The following is an 18,288-nucleotide window of genomic DNA, read 5'->3' on the forward strand; positions in this document are numbered from 1 at the left end:
AGGATACGAATCAGTTTCTTATAGTTCTTCATCGATGCTGTGGTTGACAAAATTTATAATAAACTTTAACTTGCCTTCCTCATTAGCGAATATTTCTTCCATTGGATGTTCATTTGGGTCTGGCGTAAGCGTTCTGGTTTAAAAAAACTGTTCAATTGATTATATGCACGTAATGTGAAAATCACTTGTAATATGATTAATAAAATTAAGTTGAATACACTGTTATGAAATATATTAAATTTTGAATTGAACTAAAATGGTTTGATTCAACTTGAAAAGAAGCTACATTTAAATAAAGGGATTTACAGAAAATAAGCAGTAAACATAATTACAGAGAATTGATAAACATCTATTTTAAGGTAAAAATATGAGATAATACTATAATAGGTACGAAACATTTTATAACCGTGTATGTCACTTCATGGGATTTGGCTGTACTGTAGCGATTTTATATTGATCTTATGAGTTGCTATGATAATGAGTCCTCTTATGATATGAGTTACGTTCTGCGAGATAATATGAGTTTTTAACATATGATATAAAACATTTATAACACATGTAACATACTCATACAGTAAAAATCAAATTTTAAACCACAATCAATATGAACATACGGTAGCTAGACTTGATTTCGAACCATATCTTTTATCTACCGGGGTATGTAAAAAATTAATAAGCTGAAAAATGAAATTTTGCATGCCGACTCAGAGAAAAGCTGTTACTCAACACGTAATATGCTGTACTCCTACCTAAGCCTCGTTCATGTGTCGGTTGATTTTCAGAAAAACCTTGATTTTCAGATCTAATACCTTTTATCTTTTCGTTAAAACAAATATTTATGGTTTTCATGGACATGATGGATGTCTTCTGTAACCAATGTTTACAGTCGCTTGTGTTGAAATGTTGTATATTGATTACCCAGCAAGACAAAAAAACCCTGAATTACAAAAAGGATTCCTACTCCGGGTTAAATATATCTTTATGTCCATGTGGTTCTATTACAAATTACAAATTGTACTACTGTTCTCAGATCAAACTGTATACATACCCGAGTTTAAAGGTTAGCCACACACTAACTGCACAGATCAACAAATGGGAGTTGCATTAAAACTTAGCTGTTTATGTTTCCATTTAGACATATAAAATGAAACAATTTAAAACTAATAGGTTCCTATTTTTCTTCCTATATATATATATATATATATATATATATATATATATATATATATATATATATATATATATATATATATATATATATATACGAATAAGGATATCGGATAACGATCTTTTCGAACAAACTAACAATTTGAACATCGGAATATTTTGATCCACTTGTCAACCAAATTTTAACTCTAGATCGCTATAAGAGTACGGTGTATGTTACATAATTTTTGAATTATATGAAAGAGTTTATTAAATCTTAGCTTTTATACGGTGTTTATAAACATTCGACTTTGGCCATGTTACGGAACTATTAATTATTTGTGTGGGGTGTATAGTTTTGTAAGCCATTATTTAAAACCTTCAATGTTTAAAACAGCATCAATTTAGCAGGTTTGTATAGTTTTTCAGCCGTTTCCTGCTCGTTAGAACGCAAAAACTGTACTTGACGGTGTTGCTCTGAAATATATTATTTGGACTGTTAGCTTTATTAAAAGCTTCATCCCAAAGAGAGATCTACTCCTTTCTTGAACTCTATCTTGTCTATACAGGAATTAATTTTATAAAAATTTTCATAATTCTTTTTCGATTTAAACTCGTAATATGGACAGTTAGGGATTAATACTCAGCAAAATCTTATGGCAGAACATGCTTGACCATCAAGCTCAATGTTGTCTGTCGCTATAAAGCTTCGTGAAAATTGTTTAATATATAGCTTTATTTGTGCTCGACAAATCGGACAGCCAGTAGTGAAATGTCCCAAGTCCCCTTGGTGATAGGCTTCACCAACGCTCAGCCAATCACAGATTCCTAAATCGCTGAATTATAAATCGTTCAATCAGAAAGAATTGTAAATAATATCGTAGTATATAGCTTACAAGGTAGTGAGATTCTGTAAAGAGAAAACGTCTGGACTGTAATTGTGTTTGCGATAGGCACGCAAACAAAATATACAAACTATCAGACTGTCATAGATGGGTAGTAGACTGAACCTTCAGAGAGACCAACAGTGTAGTCATGTGTGTATAGCAATGAGGACAGGAACAGCTGGTCTTAGAATCAATAAGATATTTGTTTACGTGTTGCCAGGAGACTTATGCTCGGTTTCATAGCTTCACAGGCTCGCCACAAGCCACCACCGTCCCAGTTTATTATCTCACCACGTCCGATTATTTATTCGTTTTAGCAGTGGATTTCATTTAAATTGTTCATTTTTTACCAATTATGGGTGCGGAAGAGGAATATACTAGTGGAAAGAATTTCAGGTCAGTACTGACACTTTATTTGTGATAATATAAAACACGTTGTTTTGTTTACTACTGTTGTTACTTTATATTTTGTATATGTTTATTAATATGATACCTGAATAATTTTATTTATATTTGTGTTTCACGTTCAATTATAGTCTGTTTATGTATCATTTCAATACAACAAAATTATTTATTTGTAAATCTCGTTTGGGTTCAATTGAAACAACAACACTAATCCAAGATATGTTTTCAAGACCTGTGTCATCTAAGAATGCCACACAATTCTATATTTATTTTAACAAACGCTCAATGTTTTTAATACACTTCATAAGTATAAAATGTTGTATAAACATTTAAATCTTAATTTAATTATCTACTATCTTATATCTAATCATATAGTTACATGTACATACATTTTTGTATTGACATTTATAAAATATTTAACCATTAGGGGAAGTGATTTGCCCCAGAGACGATAGTTAAACCATGCTAAATATTTCATGAAATTCAATTATTTTATATGTATTTTCCCATATTTATCTCATATAACCATTAAATAAGAAAATACACTACAAATATAAATCCAATTTATATTTAACAGTTATTTTTCCCTAAATAACTAAACTAAAGGTGGTTCTTTATTTGAGTTGTCTAAAATCTGATTTAGTTTAATGTTTCAGAGAGAACTTGAGGAAGCCGGCTCCAAAAACTCGCATCGTGCCAGCATTCTCCATTCAGGCCTACCAGAGAGGTGTCGTGGTCGAGAAACCTCCCAAGCCTAAAGAGAAAGTGAGACATCCTGTCAGCAACACAGCCTTCAAGAGGTTCTACATCCGCGGAGACTTTCCTATATCTATGGAGTTCTCCAGTTTTGGATACAAAATTTCTTGGAAAGTAAGTAATTTGCAAAAGCCTTTTAAAATTAAATTATCAAAAGCACGCTTTTAAAATGCTTATAAAATTGCTTTTGGCCTATATTAAATTTAGAAATGAAGATGTAATAAAATTTCAGCCTTTAATTTGTTCATGTAATGATAATTAACGTCTCAAAAAAAGATTTAAGGTATTCTTTACTTCACGAAATATTTAGCAGCCGTACGTATCACATCCAGTGATCCTTATATATCCATAAAACTATAAGATTTTCTAAGAATTTATATCCGTTTATGAAGCATTCTTTAAAAATAAAAAATAATAATTTAAATACAATTATCTCCAACAAATATACTCTTACACAAACGCTAAATTTTCGAGCATACACGTTCACTATTTTTCGAAAAGAAACTATATTCTCAGTGGTTACAGATTGACAAAATTTGTTTAAGAAGTTCCATCATGAGAGTGGTTACATTAGGTAGATCTTTATGAAACTTACCTAAACGAAAATTACAATTTAGGGTGAGGCAGACTACCATGTGGCTTGTATAGGGGTCATGGTAATAATAATTTGTTTACTCTCTATACCTGGAACTCAACTTTGAAATACGGTTGAAAGTGATCCAATTTAGGAAGGGGAGTTGATTTTTAAGAGTATATGGGTAGTCCTGTACATTTTACTAGATATGAACACTATAAATTGTAATGAAAATAAATATTATTTACCTTAAACTGTATTTACAAGGCTTAACCAAAACTTTGAAAAAAATTTTAGTTTTGTTATTCATACTATATTATGGGTACTTTTGAGAATATTTGTGATAGGAGTATTTTTATTGGATTTTTCAAAATTGAGTGGTGCTCATACATTTCATTACATGAAATATCATTAATGCATGTATTTATACCAATTAAAACTGTGCCAACTTAAAAACTGATTACGTCTTTTCCACCTATAACTGTTCAAAACAGATAGTCTAAAAGTTTAGTAATGAAACAAAAATCTATATTATTTTAATTTTGCAATTTGGTTTAATTGTTTTATACTTGTTTTCCATTCTTATCTGAAAAGTATACTTTTAGCTCTACTAGTGGTAGGTACCAACCACCTTATGAAAAGTGGTTATCTGTAACACTTTCAATATCATCAAGGGACTGAATAGCTACATGTGACAAAATATGACATGTATATTCTAAATATATGTTCCTTGGTCGTTCATATGATATGATAAGATGTGTTCCTTTGAAATTCCTCAAAGTTTGTTAAATACAAATATTTAATCGTACGTTTTATGTAACTTAATTAAGTAATTTAAGTGTATTTCTATATCTAACTGTTTTTAAAGAATGTAGGACTTAAGATGACTGATTACTGATTGGAGAATCAATGTTTAAATTTGGAAAATAATGAAATAAAGAGTTAGGCCTGAATTAAGACTTGTCATTAAGATACGAGAGTTACTCTATGAACACAACGAAAACCTGGTAAGTAAAATGAAAGGCTTGTATGAGTTAAAAGACGATTTCCCTATTGGCGGAGTGCAGTGTTTGAGAGTAGTTAACTTAGCAAGACGGAGTAATATGACGTTTTTGTGGAGATGAGTCTCACAGGGATTGTCTTGGCATCTTTGAGGTCTGGGTCGTTTGCGATGATTGGGTGATGAGTTAAGAATAAACTTAACTTATTTTAATGTAATCTTACACAATTTTTAACATGGCATATTTTAATTTCTTTGTGTTTGTTAGTCTTGAAAACTTTATAAGTAGTTGATTTCACAATTGCTGTTTTTTATATACAGGGTGTAAATTAAGTAAAAGAATCCTCCCCATATCTATTAAAATACATTTTTGGACTTTCTGGAGGGTAAAAATATAACCCCCTTCTTCAAAAAGAGATAGAGGAGGGTCTCTTTAAATTGTCAAATTGCAACCTCTATCTTGTGGCATGCCTTTTTAAAGGTCTATTCAATAGAAACAGAATGACACTAATAAAACAACTCTATGCCGTTTCTATCAAAAGTTACAGACAAATAACGCAAGAAATAATAAGTAGGCACAAAGCCACTGTCTTGTGCATATAAACACAATGCATGCGTGACATCTTTAGTAAGACTTTGAGTTGCCCAGCTTATCTTTTACGTAGTATCTAATGTTTCTGGTGTGCATAGTTTTGGTACGAGGTGTCTTTTTTTAAGTGACATCAAAATGTAAGGGATTATTTGCCATAACTTTTACTAGTACCATCATAGATATTTTTTGTTCATGTCATTGTGTTTCTATTGAATAAAATTTTAAAATGACAAATCAAAAGATAGGATTGAAACTTGAAACTTTAAAGCTATCTATCCCCTTATGCCATCTTTGAAAAGGCAGGGGATATTTTATCCTCCAAAAAGTTCCAAAACCTATTTTAATATGTATATATATGTGTGTGTGTGTGTGTGTGTGTGTGTGTGTGTGTGTGTGTGTGTGTGTGTGTGTGTGTGTGTGTGTGTGTGTGTGTGTGTGTGTGTGTGTGTGTGTGTGTGTGTGTGTGTGTGTGTGTGTGTGTGTGTGTGTGTGTGTGTGTGTGTGTGTGTGTGTGTGTGTGTGTGTGTGTGTGTGTGTGTGTGTGTGTGTGTGTGTGTGTGTGTGTGTGTGTGTGTAAGTAATCTCATAAGTTGTAATCTTGAATATGAGGTTAGTTAATTATTACAACGATCGTTTAACGAATACGATACGCAATCTTTATGATCGTGTTCTGTGCTGTTACTTGCTTACATAATGGATATTAAAGTCACGATTTGTTTTTTGTTTTGCAACAATAAGGTATAAACAGTACGTTTGTGCGGAGAGCGGAGATACTACGAAGAGAAGTAATTATCTGTCAGGAATGTGTCGATACCACCAGAATGCATCCGCGCTTTCCGCACTATTTCAAGAATTCCCAGTGGACTACGGATAATAAGTTTCTTCATTATCCAATATCGATAAGTGGACTCATTAGCTAAGTTTTCACCATCGCACCACTACCAAAGTACTATATCTGGTGCATTATAAAACTAATGAACGTGATTGGTGGTTGCTGTAGAAGGTGGCAAAGTTCCAGTTGTATAAAAATCTATAATTATTATGCACGTGGAAATAAAGGATCTAAAACTACAGGTAATCGAAGGTCGAAGGTTGCTTGATGAAGAACAGAAGTGCATGATCATAAACGTAATATGAGGTAACGAATGATTGTGTATAGTAGGTAAGAACGGAAGTCTCGGTTAGGAATATAAAGTGATGTGAATTAAGGGAATGCCATGAGACGAAAGTATGAATGCAGAGTTTACAAGCGATAAAGCTAAGACCCATCGGGGAAACGTTAATCAAATTATTACTAAATTACTCAACTCTGTAATTTATTAGTTCATTTTGTTAATGTTGGAAATGAATAATATACTAGAAACTAATACACTTATTAGCAAGTAACCAAACACAGTTTGTGTAAAACTTCAAAATATTTAGTCGAAAGTTGCTTGTATTTTATAAGTTTCTATAGAAGGCCAGAGGTCAGGCGGAAAACCTGTTTGTAACGTGAACAGATAAGGTATCATTTTACTGTATTTGTTTGAGTTTAGATAGACTCATGAAATTTTGTACCGTAACTTTATATATTTCTACGCAACGCTTAACTGTTACGCAGCGAAAGTAATGAAACTAATTCATTAGCTCTTGCAATTCAACATTTGAGAGTACTCATAGATTCAAACTTTAGACCATTGGATTTGTGCAGATTTCGTCAAATTAATAAGCTCTTTTGTGCGAATAATCTTGATGTTATGAATTTATGGTAAAACATCAACATAAAAATACTTGCACGACTCGTGTGAGAACTTGCTGCTAATTTGTAATGTTTTAAAAATGCTCAACTTAATTGGGAATTATCATTGAAATCTTTGTGGATATATTTTTATTACAGCATTTTGGTCGAGAGGCTTTTAAAGCGACGATTGTTGGCTGATTATAAATGAGATTTCGATTACCAAACCTTAGTCATTGTTTACGAATATCTTGTGATGGGTGGTTATGTTATGAATGATCCCGGTTTTCCATGAGACTGGTTATAGAAACACGAAAGCGTCTCTTACGTTGTAATTTCTTCTACAGCTTAAAATAACATCTTTCGCTTCATCTTCCTAACAAAATACTAAAGACGTAAGACAGAATATTTCACCAGATACGATTTGGGAGACACTGTTAACTGTAATAATATAACAGATAATGGATTTACCTATATCCAGATTTGTCAGTGATAGTAAATAGCTACGAAAATTAATTTCATAAGTATGTGTGAGTCAGTTAAATCTGTAGGAATAAAAAAATATAACAAACATGGCAATTTCCTTTTATTTGTCAATTAAAGTTTAATTTACGAAAGTTTGAGACCTCGGCCTTATAATAAGTTATTAGAAGTAAGAAGGAGAACTTCATTCACAATGTTAGCTTAATACGCCTTGTAGTTTTCGAGATGTGCTTTGAAATAAGGAAATATATATCAAGATACTTAAGAAAATAAGTTTTTACAACTTTCACTATTTTTTTTAACATTACAGAGTAAGTTCCAAACATCTTCCAATACTTGGACAAATTTGGTAATTAAATGGTAATGGTGGCTGTTACATAATTCAACTAATATTTAACACATTATGTACTAATAACAGACAGCAAAAATGATACAAAAACAGTATATATTTTAATAAAAATATAACAAATCGAATGGTCTCTTATTTTTTATATCGACCATGTGTGGATAGTTTAATCCGACCATGTATATAGTTTTTTTTTTTTTCACAGTAATATTGAAGCGTCCACAATGGAAACACTGGAACGAATAATCGAGGACATGTTGTTGCACTGCGTTTATTTGTTTCAATTAAATATGTGTCGGTATTCAATTGTACATTAGAATTATATTTTTATTAATAAATTATTTTATTAACGAGTTAAATTTAATATTAAAAATAAACATAACACCACTGTATAAACAGATTACTTGTGTAAAACGATTTCATTACTGAAAGTTAGCAAAGTTATAGTAGCTTTCCGTAAGCATCATGTACTTGTTTGTATTTGTTGTTCATCAAGTGCTACAATTTTTATTCCAGGATCCCATAGAGAATCTCAACTTCCATCATTATCTTCCAGTATTTTTTGATGGTTTGTGCGAGACCGAGCATCCCTACAAGTTCTTCGCCAGGCAAGGCATCCACGACATGTTGGTCCATGGACGGAATAAGATCCTCCCAGTAATTCCACAACTTATCATTCCCATTAAGAGTGAGTGACAAATTGGTGTTTATTTTTTATTTACTTTACAAAAACCAAGAGCAAGATATCTGTCTGCTAGCCTAGTGGAATGCAATTCCATCAAATTTGTACCGTGAGTAAGTAACTTCAGTTAATGTAACTTTCTTCGTGTCTGTTATTAGCTACGAACCGTTTTTCTAAAAGCATACCAAGAACTCCATGTGTAAAAAGTCATTGTTGTTCTTTTTTAATTCAGAGATGCAGGTTGTCTAAAAAATTTTCTAACGTCTGTAATTGCTGTAACCTATTCTGTGAATAGCTCTGGAAATTCCAACTATTCCCACATTGATATATTTAGTTATTTACACTCTGTGCAAGTGACTTCGTTGATTTGACTAAAGTTACAATGTATAAATACATAAAGAATTAGGATACGTACCACACACCGTTTTAGTAACGGACTGAACGAGGTAAAGCTAATACCACATAGAAACATTTTTCTTCTAAATCCAAATTTCGTTATTTATCCCAATTGAAATCATTGAAAAGAACCCAGTAAAGATATACAGCAAATAATTTATTGGCGTATTTATATTGAAAAGGTATAAACTGGAATTTGTCTTAAATATTGATCCTAAATGAAGTGGTGATTTCATACATGTATAATTAGAGAAGAAGACGTCTAGTTTGGAGTCTATCTATTTAGCACAAATCTTGCCCTCTTACGTAAATTTAGTACAGATCTGAACAGTATTTGTCAGTGCTTTTTCAATAAAGGATCCTTAACGACATTTTTTATTTAATAGTTCCATTTAACAGTTTCTTATCGGAACTGTCTACATCAGCATACAACTTAACTTAATGGAACAAGTTATAATAAGTCTTCGTTTAGCTTATTTCGTGATTCACATATTAAATACCCTGTATTATAAACTTATTACTTATGGTTGTTGAGCTCTTTTAGAAATTAACTATTTATTAATTATTAATAAGTAATTAACTATTCACTAATTAACACTTGCACTAATAAACTAGCTGTATCGATTGTAGAGATGATAAGATTATTCTCTGAAGATTTGTGTTAACATAAAAAGTCTGCTTCTTGACCTGTTTCAAGACGCTCTGAGTACGAAGAACCCTGAGGTGATCTGTACCACCCTGAAGGTGCTGCAACACCTGGTCATGTCAGCTGACCTAGTGGGGGAGGCGTTGGTCCCCTATTACCGCCAGATATTGCCTGCACTCAACGTTTACAAAGACATGAACGGTAAGTGTATCAAGCCTACACCGAGATGAAACTATAACGCTATAAGCACCAAAACATGTACACAAAAATCCTGCATCCTTTTAAACAATATTTGTAATCTTTTTGAAGGGTTGTCTTTTCAAAGAAGTGTGAAAGAATGTTTTAGAAGAAGAGCATCTACGTTATTGTTGTCCGATTTTTTTCACCAAGGCGATTGGCCTCCAGTTCAGATACATCATAATCCATATAATTTTATTCCGCATACTGTAGGAATGGTTTAACAAATTATTGATGTAAGAGGTGTTAACTCCAGAAGAAAGGAGAAATTTAATAACACATTGGGACAGCTTAGAAAAGTCATGAACCATAAACACGTTATAAAAATTAATATAAATTTCAACACAAAAATATGGAAAAACCACATGTAACTCAGCCAGTGTTAAGCACTCAATATATTAAAATGGTTCAAGTGTATACTTTTATCCCACCATAACTACAAAATTAAGGACTAAAAAAAACAATAACTCCAGGGTTTAAGATTTTAGTTATAAAATGTAAAGATTTTAGTAAGATTGCCATTGTTGAATAATAGTACATTATGGTATATTCATTACATATATACACACACATATATATATATATATATATATATATATATATATATATATAGATGTATGTATTACTAAGATTTAAAACTAAATAAATCTCATTAGTCTAAGAGATCCATCAAATACATTATATGTACGAGCAAAGTTATACTTGAATTTTATTCATTCTATTTTAATAATAATAGAGGATTCATATTTATACACGATGTATTATAATATAACGTATCCTAATCAAATATTGTTGTGAGGGCAGTTTTTTTTTTACGTTCAGAATGTTTATTAAACTTGAGCCCATCCTCCCTGACTGAGCTAGTACCTGTTGTATACCTCGCTGAAAGCACATTTTATTTATGGTCGGCAAGCTGTCGCATTATATTAAACAACCGCATTCCTCAAGGCTCCCCAAGTCGGCGTTGTTATATATAACGAAAATAACAATGAATACTCTCTCTTTCAGGTGATTCAAGCCTTTCCCCTGTTGCTTCACATCCAAATAAAACCTGACCTAATTGGTCACATTCATGTCTCCGGGGGGTTGTAGTGATATCTATTGTGTGAACCGCCTAAGAACTTTTATTTGTCAGGTAGTAGTAAATATGCGTCGATAAGAACATTAGTTAAAGACGCGTTTACAAGATGTTTACTAAACAAGGATATTGTGCCTTGCTCTCCACCTCCCTAGGTAACTGTAATCTGTTACCTTGTGTAGCAGAGTTGCTGGAATCTGCAACTTCTCAGCTACTTATCAGAAAATCAAGTCTAAATTTATATACATTTGAGGTTTAAGTTCAAACTTAAACCTCAAATGTATATAAATTTAGACTTGATTTTCTGATAAGTAGCTGAGAAGTTGCAGATTCCAGCAACTCTGCTACACAAGGTAACAGATTACAGTTACCTAGGGAGGTGGAGAGCAAGGCACAATATCCTTGTTTAGTAAACATTCTCTCCTCAACAAATATCAAACACCGTTCTAAATACAAGATGTTGTTTATAACATTGATTTTTCTATTCTCAATTACAATTAAAACATTCTCTTGTCACTCAAAGTCTTTTAAAAACTATGTAGGGATTATCCATGTCATACTGGTTTTTATAAGAAACTAGCGGGCCCGGCGCGCTTTGCTGCGCATTTCAATAATTTTTTGCAAAAGTTGCCCGCGGCTTCGCACGCAATTTCCCGTTGAAAACAGTACACTATATTCACTTATTCTTTTTCTATCACATTCTAAACATTGCTGAGATAATTGATAGTCGTTCCATCGTGAGCCTCTTGGGCGTATTATGAAGGTATGTACCATATTCCTGCCTCTATCTAGCTGTTACCCACGGCTTCGCACGCAAATCTTAAGAACCGAAGTCCTTATATTACTTAGTAAATTTTTTTTTTACTATAATAAATTTTAGATTAAATTAGTTATATCTCCGATGCCACGATTGAGCTTGCTTTGTTGTCTCGATCGAGAGAATATGTACACACGGAGTTTTGAGAACCATACTTCTGTCAAAAAAAACAACTAAGGTTGATTTTATAACATTCTTTATATTTGTAGCCAACGTAAGATAGTAATTATGATATCTGCATTACTCTTCTGATCAAGCATGAGCATGGTTTATATTAAATAAATATTGCAGTTAAAGGTGAATTTTTACGTCAAATTTGAATTGTATTATCTGGATAGTAAAGTCTATGTTTAACAGTGATTGCAAAAACAGTTTAAACAAAATTTGTCGTTTCTCTTAAGCTTACTCTATGCTTTAAAACTATAAGTGTAATATATGTTTACAAAGAACAGCTGATTAAAAATTTGAAAAGACGTTAACATATGTTTGCTGCAATGCATTTCTTATGGGTATTTCTGTAACCAGTGGGGCGGAATCCTGAATCGGGAAAGGGATGGGCATAGCTTATAAACCTTCTCCGTGGAAAAATACATATACGTACAAATTTTCATCATGATCGGTCCAATAGTTCACGATTCCATAAAGGACAAACATACAAACATTCATTTTTATATATATAGAAGATCAACACTAACAAAAAGAACATTAGGAAAATGAGATTTGCTATCAAGAATGGCTTAAGCGGGTAAGTATTTTGTAAGAATTAGTTTTTTATTAACACGCGCAGAAGTGACTACTGCACAGACAGGGGTTGTTTGGTTTCTGGATCAAAATTTTGAATGAGAGCGATTTATAAGTGTTATATTAATACAATGGAGAATGTCAAACATATTGCTTGATTTTTCATCTCCGGCTGTTTAGGTATTTTCCTGTTATAATTAAGTCTTGAATAACTTTTTCGTTAAAGAATACTCATTTCATTAACGCTAGTAGAGCTAGTACATATCACTTAAAGTCGGACGCAAGATGTCAGAAATTTAAAACTAGAGAGAAAAAAAGTCAAAATGGTATCGTTTGGATGGATTCACTTAATTTCGGATCATAAATTGAACTGACCCTAAAAAAAGTAAATTAAATTGAAGTAATTGATCTTTAATCTCAAGTTATAGATGAATATGAATATGAGTTAATAACGACATTTATAGCTCCAGAGCCGCTGTAGTGAAAGCATCGCTGGGTCAAGGTACAAAATTCGAATCACTACATCGAATGAGTCTGTTTAAAAAAGCGAATACTTAATGGAGTACTAACAACTACATTCAATTGAATAGAGTTTAGTGATTACTACTAATGAAGGATTTGAACTACTTTTAACGAATGTACTTTAGTGAATAATGTTTAACGAATAACCACCAAGTACACTCACATTTAAAGTACATTTGATTCGTCTATACCTCGATAACAAAATATGTTGGCTTATCACTAGTTTCTGTTATGTGTAAATAAAATCAAATTTAATACTTTATTTTACAAAGTTGAACTGTTTCAGTTATATTAAGTGATATTATTCTTATGCAACAATAAAAGGTATTTTATTATACGTGTAACTTATTCAAGATTTTTAATTTTAATTTTGAAGTACTATAATTAAATCCCTTTCCTTGTATAAAGTAAAATAACTATTAAAAAATAGAATACATTCTTAGTATGGTGGTGAAACTATTAGTAGTGAGTAGTTCGGCCACCAGCAGTAAGGAACTCATCAACCGACCCAAATGATACGAAGAACGTAGTGAATACATATTCGAATAACTCGAAAGGATTCGAACTAAAAGTATACTCAATTATCTAGCCAATACTATCCAACGATTGATGGCAATTGGTTTGATGTCGATGAGGAAACCCGTATACCCAATATGATTTGTAAAAGAGATCACGACCTGTGTGTTATTGGGAGTTATGTATTAAATGGACACAGGCGCAGAGTAATTTGCAAGTCACGAAAGTGGCCTAGGGTCTAGATAAGCAATCACTGAAAGTGGCACTATCACGGATATTTCGTACAACGCGCTACTAATACCGTCGATCACAACCTGTCGGCATAATCTAACTGCCTAATACTGAAGGTTTCTAAGTTGTTTTTAGGAGCAGGAGCCAATTACCAGTATTAAGCGCCTCTAAGGTAGTTCACTAAGCGGAAGAAGATTACTTATATAGCTTTGTGAGGTTTATTCCTGCCACAAGTGAGAATTGGATGGTCAATTTTATTTATTCGTCTTGTATTGCATCGACTTCCTAGTTTTTCTCGTCTTTTAAGCTAGGAAAACCTCACTGATGTATTCACTGTGTTTGCAATATTATGCAACTATTAGTAAGTGTAATCTTGATTTAGAATAACGATTCATTTACATATGTGACATAAGACTAATTTTTTCCCGCTTTATATTTCCTCAGTGAATTGTGGAGATGGAATAGACTACAGTCAGCAGAAGAGGGAGAATATCGGTGACATGGTACAGGAGACACTGGAGGTGCTTGAGCGTTACGGAGGCGAGGATGCCTTCATCAACATCAAATACATGATTCCCACATATGAGTCTTGCATGCTAAACTAAAGTTCCAGTACTTTCCTTTTTCCCTACAGCAGGAAGCCAAATATTAGCGTGTTTAGGATATTGTAAATTTAATATTTAACTCTATATCAATACGTAATGACATTTATATTCGATTAGAATTAGATAAATTTGAAATCGTCCGTCTCCAATGTTCTCCACCCCACCTAAAATATTCATATTCAAATTATGTCTCGTTTACTTCATTTTATTGATTACATTTTTCTAAAAGGTCTTGTGTATAACAACTTGTAGGTTAACACTCGGTTGTGTTAAGTTTGTTATCAAAAATATATTCATGTTACTTTATTCTTAACAGTAATATTTTCTTTTCTGTAGTTTTAAGGGGTACCCCCTTGATTTATTGCACCATTACACAGATAGAATATTATAATGATAACACTTTATAGTTAACTGATTTTAATACCTTTAAGCCACCTAACAAAAATACAGGTTAAATCGCAAAAAGTTTTGTAGTTATTTACCTGTTTTAACAATTTTTCAACTTGTTATGAATAAATTATTAAACAGTTTTATTTCTGCATATAAGAAAAAATAATGTATCTTGAACTAACTAGTTCCGATATTAATGAAAATGTATATTTTCAAAAGGTCTTAAGGCAATTATTCTTATCATTTGCCACTGACATGTAGTAAATATTTCCCAGCTATCAATAAACATTATGTATTGGTTACTTTTATAACAGATTTTTAGACACGATTGGTAACAATAAATTAACACATTTGTTTTTATTTACAAAAAGTACAACAAACTTAATACTAAGAACTAACTAAATGACTTAGATGATCACATTGAAAATCCCGGAATGGGCACGCCTTCTTTTAGATATTATCAAGAGTTTTTGTTTGTAAATATGTAGGGACTCGTTTCTGAGGGACATTTAAAGTGTTGAAATTCTGGCCCCCAGTTTGTATTTTTCATGCCGACAGGTTCCATCATGTTATTCCAAAGAGCTGTCACCGCTGCAAACAAAACAAAATCATAAATATAGGTAAAACTCGGGCTTCCAGTTGTGTTTTAACTGCTGACTAGTTATTGCAACTTTTAACTTCAATCTGTTATTGTAAAAAAATGTCAATGCTCCAAAAAAAAAAAACAAACATAACGAAAGTAATAGGTATTAGTCAGACGCTCAGTTTTCATTCATGCTTCCCATAGGCCTAATCATGTTATTCCATGTAGCTGTCGTAGCTACGAATACAAAAAGCGTCAAAAGAGAATATGCCTACCTTCTTATGAAACTAGCTACATAATATATTTACATAACCAACCCTAAAATGTATCTACTAGCTGCCTTTAGTTTTTGATTAGTTCATTTTAAAATATGTCAAATTATTGAGTTGGTATGTAGCACATAATTTAATGATTAATAATTATTTTACAAGTTGTGTAACAAATCTAGGCCAACTTTTAGTGTTGAAAACATATGCAATTGGAGATGTCCGTTGGAGGTGAAATAAAATGAAATATATAAATAAAATTAAATCAAATACCAATATATTACAAGCTCTGCATTGCAATAAATAAAACTGTGTATAACATTACTCTAATTGTTCTTGTAATTGGTCAACGAAAATATTCGTAAATTCGTTCTGGCCTCTTCCAAATCTGTTTGTTATATATGAGAAAATTTTTAATTGGACGTATGGTCCAAACATTTTTGTCTCTTTAGACACAATTTTTTCCATTTTCTAAGACAAGCATAGGAGCTGGAATAAGAATAAACCTTATGTGTTCTATATTATCAATTTAAAAATAAAATCTGAAATTAATTAAATATTATATTATAAATTGTATCTTTAAATAATAATACTCACACGTCATATAAAGTAACTAAATGGTAAGAAAATTTAGGCCGAAAGCAAAAGCATTGTTAAGCAACATTAACCATACTTATTTTAAGTGAAAATCATAATCTATGTAAAATGTACTGACATATTAAGCAACATAATTATCAATTACATTTATTGGATCATATCTGACACAGTATAAAGTTAGAAGGAATTCGCTGTGTTGCTAGCTACTGGCTATCCTTCCAGTACGAAAATGTTCGAGATTTAAACAGATTCCAATAAAACATTATTTAAATTTTATTTTATATGTGTATTTTAACATTTACATTATATTAAACATGTTTATATTAAATTGAAAAGTTTTATATTTGTCACGTACCATTTGAAATTTTAGGTTTATACATTTCAAAATACGTTTGCTACACTATAATGTCAATATATATTAGAAATAAAAATTGTATTTGTAGCTTTTATTCTCAAGGAATGCAATTTAATCTCACGGAGATTTCAGTTCATGATCTCTAAACAATGATCTGAAAAAACAAGACAAAAACTACATTAACACAAAATTCCTTACAATTAATGTTAAAATAAAATAGCAATACATCACCAAAAGGTTAGAGAAATTGTATACCTCTGGAATATCCTTTTTGACTAAAGTGGAAGCAGTCCTCAGACAAGTAAGTAAAATCTGTTACATTATTCCCATTTATATCCCTGCGGACAGGAAACTTCAGATCATAAGTGAAAGGTTGAGCCACCACAGCGAAGTCCTCCGTTTCCTGGTACCTTGGATCGGAAGCCTAGAAATAACTGTTGCATTAGTTTTAAATAAATTTTATGTAACAAAGCAACAGAGTAGTTGTTATAATTCAAATTTTTAGGATCTGAAAATCTTAAAAAATTTTCTGAGCGTTGCATCTCTAATCATTTATCCCTTTATTTGCCAATTAAAAATGTTTACTATTTCATTATAAATAATAAATATTTAATTACACTTGGCTTTTTTATAAGAAGTATTTTACATGTTTCTTATATTAATATTAATAATTGGTTGAGCCTCAGCGAAGTCTATCATACGAGGGGCTATAAAAAGCTTATTTTTTATGACCACACGACATCTCGAGAATAAACTGACCTATAGACTAAATTTTGCATGAAGAATTTCATTTCTATTATTATTCATTTCTATTAAAGACTTCATTTCTATATTAGAAACATCGAGTTTGATAATGATTATGGTGCATATCACTCCATGGTATTTGGCGTAGAGAACATTTTTTCATTGGTCTTATAATAGGTAACCCCAATGGTAAGGAGAAAACCGCATAGTAAATAAATTTGTATACAAACTGAACGCAATAGTATTATATTATAAAATATTGTATAACACGTGTAGTCTGATGAAATGATGGTTTAAAATTTTGCATGAACGTCATTGAAGCATGTTAAGTAATACGTGGTGTGGCGTACTCATTGTTAATTTTAAAACAGAATTTGCTAGAATAAATATTGCTAACAGTCAATTAAACAAATGTTTTAAAAATGTCGCAACTGAAAAAATGCGTTTTTTTTCCATAATAGGGATAGGTTTTAATGAACCATTGTCAAATACAATAGTATTTCAATATAATCGAATAGTTCGGGTAATTCATTAACAGTTCTAAAAATTTGGTTTCCATACTTTTTACTTTTTTGTTAAAAGATTTGTATTCTCTCATTCTCTTTGTATTATAGCTATCTATATATAGGTGAACTAGGATAAAATTGAGTGGTGCTTTTTACTAAATCAATTTCCTGCAAATAAATATTAATCATAACTAGTTGATCAGTTACTAACACAAATTGAACCAGGGTGAATTTTACGTAATGCATATTGAAAATATTCAAATGAATTTAATGTTTGAAAAAGAGGTGGAGTCGAGCGGTTCAATAAAAATTGTAAATTGGATTACGATTTATCTATTAACAGTGAAATGTTATATTTTTTCCTTCTAACTTTCTCATAATCTCAAAAATAATCAGGATATATCAATACAAATTTCGAGATCCTGAAACTAAATGACGTGAAACTATACTTCGCATACATGAAGATAACA

General features: G+C 31.5%; 2 protein-coding genes across 2 annotated transcripts in view; one reads left to right on the top strand and one right to left on the bottom strand.

The window, feature by feature from the left end:
* The first annotated feature begins 2,268 nt into the window (after positions 1 to 2,268).
* Positions 2,269 to 14,690, top strand: LOC124359169 (parkin coregulated gene protein homolog). Its single transcript, XM_046811683.1, has 5 exons — positions 2,269 to 2,429; positions 3,095 to 3,308; positions 8,423 to 8,594; positions 9,682 to 9,831; positions 14,217 to 14,690. The coding sequence occupies exons 1-5, from the start codon at positions 2,389 to 2,391 to the stop codon at positions 14,375 to 14,377; spliced, it is 738 nt and encodes a 245-aa protein (XP_046667639.1). The 5' UTR covers positions 2,269 to 2,388; the 3' UTR covers positions 14,378 to 14,690.
* Positions 14,691 to 15,095: 405 nt separating this feature from the next.
* The window catches only part of LOC124359167 (phospholipase B1, membrane-associated-like), a 57,066-nt gene continuing 53,873 nt past the window's right edge, over positions 15,096 to 18,288 (bottom strand). The window contains exons 7-8 of the mRNA XM_046811682.1: positions 16,824 to 16,992; positions 15,096 to 15,358 (exon numbers count right to left, since the gene is read on the bottom strand). Of these exons, the coding sequence (XP_046667638.1) occupies positions 15,228 to 15,358; positions 16,824 to 16,992 (300 nt within the window). The 3' untranslated portion in view covers positions 15,096 to 15,227. The remainder of the gene's footprint in view (positions 15,359 to 16,823; positions 16,993 to 18,288) is intronic.

Source organism: Homalodisca vitripennis, chromosome 4, assembly GCF_021130785.1.
Source record: "Homalodisca vitripennis isolate AUS2020 chromosome 4, UT_GWSS_2.1, whole genome shotgun sequence".
In the NCBI taxonomy this organism is placed as follows: Eukaryota; Metazoa; Arthropoda; class Insecta; order Hemiptera; family Cicadellidae; genus Homalodisca; species Homalodisca vitripennis.

Excerpts from the sequence above, each read along its gene's own strand:
- LOC124359169 (XM_046811683.1), top strand. The coding sequence starts at position 2,389 with ATGGGTGCGGAAGAGGAATATACTAGTGGAAAGAATTTCAG. Across the intron at positions 3,309-8,422 it reads GATACAAAATTTCTTGGAAA|GATCCCATAGAGAATCTCAA; the intron begins GTAAGTAATTTG and ends TTTTTATTCCAG. Across the intron at positions 8,595-9,681 it reads ACTTATCATTCCCATTAAGA|ACGCTCTGAGTACGAAGAAC; the intron begins GTGAGTGACAAA and ends ACCTGTTTCAAG.